General features: G+C 34.8%; 1 protein-coding gene and 1 long non-coding RNA gene across 2 annotated transcripts in view; one reads left to right on the plus strand and one right to left on the minus strand.

The window, feature by feature from the left end:
• Positions 1-1,098, plus strand: part of LOC119840875 (2-iminobutanoate/2-iminopropanoate deaminase) — a 4,271-nt gene extending 3,173 nt beyond the window's left edge. Inside the window, exons 2-3 of the mRNA XM_038367653.1 lie at positions 97-323; positions 742-1,098. Of these exons, the coding sequence (XP_038223581.1) occupies positions 97-323; positions 742-884 (370 nt within the window). The 3' untranslated portion in view covers positions 885-1,098. The remainder of the gene's footprint in view (positions 1-96; positions 324-741) is intronic.
• Positions 1,099-1,162: 64 nt separating this feature from the next.
• On the minus strand, positions 1,163-2,067 carry LOC119840876. The gene is made up of 2 exons (XR_005288332.1): positions 1,933-2,067; positions 1,163-1,473 (listed from the first exon to the last, which is right to left on the minus strand). It is a non-coding gene; the product is annotated as an uncharacterized LOC119840876 (long non-coding RNA).
• Positions 2,068-2,255: the final 188 nt, after the last annotated feature.

The following is a 2,255-nucleotide window of genomic DNA, read 5'->3' on the forward strand; positions in this document are numbered from 1 at the left end:
TCCTGCACGCTCGCCCGGTCTCGAACCCCGACTTATCGATTTTGAAGTCCGAGGTTCTCACCACTGAGCCACCATTGCATTCATATATATTTTCAGTCAAGCAATATTAGCCGACAAAACGCTCTACATATCGGGCGTGTTGGGTATGGATCCACAAGCCCAGTTGGTATGCGGAGGCGCTGAAGCACAAGCTAAGCAGGCGTTAGATAATCTCAAGCACATACTTGAAGCTGGTGGCTCGTCACTTGCGGGCGTCATAAAGACTACAATATTACTTCTCAATATGGACGACTTTCAAGCTGTTAATCAAGTTTACGCACAATGTGAGTACCTATATATCTACATAATATCTTAAATCAAATAAACAAAAGCATAGAAGAAATCTTAAAGCTATTTTCCATAATTTTACATTTAAATCTGAATCCTCCTGAAGGCCCACTAAATTCACAATCGAGATATCGACTTACCTTTGCTAAAGATGCAGTCCAAAGAAATTCAAGAATCAAGAAAGAAAAAATTTCATATTTAAGCTACTTCGTATCTAATTGGGGCTTAGTACTGATAATAAATAACTATAAGGATTAAGCAGTGAGAAAAAGTATCCGAACGAATTAAATTTTAATTGTTAATGCCATAGTAAAATGTACATAGAAAAATCATTTTTTAAATATTTTTTATCCATATTTATAACTATTTATATTTAAATAATGTATTTTTTCTTAAATTGCACTTATTTTATAGATTTTCCAAAAGACTGTCCCGCGAGAGCTACATATCAAGTCGCCAAACTGCCTCTCGGCGCTGCTGTCGAAATAGAAGCGATTGCCCTCAGCGGAGACCTCGTGATTGCTGAAGCGGGCCCCTGTCCGTGTGCCCGCATTTAAAATTTTAATATGATATATTTCATATCCGTTATGTACGATGAACGCGGATGTTACAGAATTTGTCAACCAAATGATTCAATGTAATGTTTTGTTATTTTTATTATTTTTTTAAAGGATATATATATCATACAATTGGACTACCACAAACGCATAATTATTATATAAAAAAAAATTCTTATTCTTATTATTTCAGCAAGTTTGTCTGTTCGGGTTGTTTTTATATTGGCATAAAATTTTTGTTCGCGTTTAAGGGAAGTGATTAAATGATAAATAAGTGACTAATGTATGAGTTTTATTGTGTGTACTTAATATATTTTCTATAATCCTGTTATGAGTTTTAAATGACTAATTCTGTACATTTAATATTATGTAAAGTAAAAGTATTGATATTTTATTTTACGAGCAAGTGAGACAATTTAGTTGATTTGTTAATAAAGCGTGATTTTTACTTTCCTAAATATATTTTTGATCAATTTTATCTACTTCTACGCACTTCCCGCGTCTGAGACACTCAATAGCTTGAATTTGTAGTAAAAAATCTGTTGAGAAAAGGTAGCGTCGCTGTCCTTATGCTTTCAGTAACATTGCCCTGGAATAATGGTTACCATACAATAAATTTCGGATTATTATGTATTTCTTTTGGTCTTTTTGTACAAAATATCAATAACTAGAGAATACGTCAAAAATTTGTCAAAACAATTTACAATAAAAAGCAAAAAAGGTATATCAAGACGCGAATAGAAAAATGTTATGTTTGAGAAAAACCTTCCGGTCCACAAAATTGATTCTTCCAAGCAAAATAACATTGACTCTAACTTTCTAAACTAAATTCAAACTTTCTAACTTAATTTCGAAAGTGGGAGTCGAGCACGCTTCGGCAGGAATTGGGCGAGCTTGCACCAGGGAAGGTACCACAACCTACACAGGATCGGCGTGAATTAGTAGCATGCTACTAATGTAATATAATGTAATGTATATATAATAATTGCAATAAGTTTTGTTCGGTAAGCGGGGGAGCCGGAGACCCTTCTATATATCCTTTCCTCACCCTTCTCAATCCATTCCTTTGCTCCTGTTGTCAGTCCTTTTCTTATTAATTCTCCCTTAAAAGCAGACAACGTGTTTGGAGCGGCCTTGCCTCTGCAGACTGCAAATGAACGTATTTTTTATGTAGTAGCTCAACTGCCCGCTACAACAGAACAAGAAAAAAAAGGTTAACTACACTTGTTAAAATTCCATGTTCATTATTGACGATGTAATGTATAGATATTTATTTTTCTAGAATCATTGTTCATCATCATCAGCCCATATATGTTCCCACTGCTGGGACACAGGCCTCCCATGAGGGATCAGGCCATAATCCACCACGCT

The sequence above is a fragment of the Zerene cesonia genome, chromosome 7 (genome assembly GCF_012273895.1).
Source record: "Zerene cesonia ecotype Mississippi chromosome 7, Zerene_cesonia_1.1, whole genome shotgun sequence".
Taxonomy (NCBI): Eukaryota; Metazoa; Arthropoda; class Insecta; order Lepidoptera; family Pieridae; genus Zerene; species Zerene cesonia.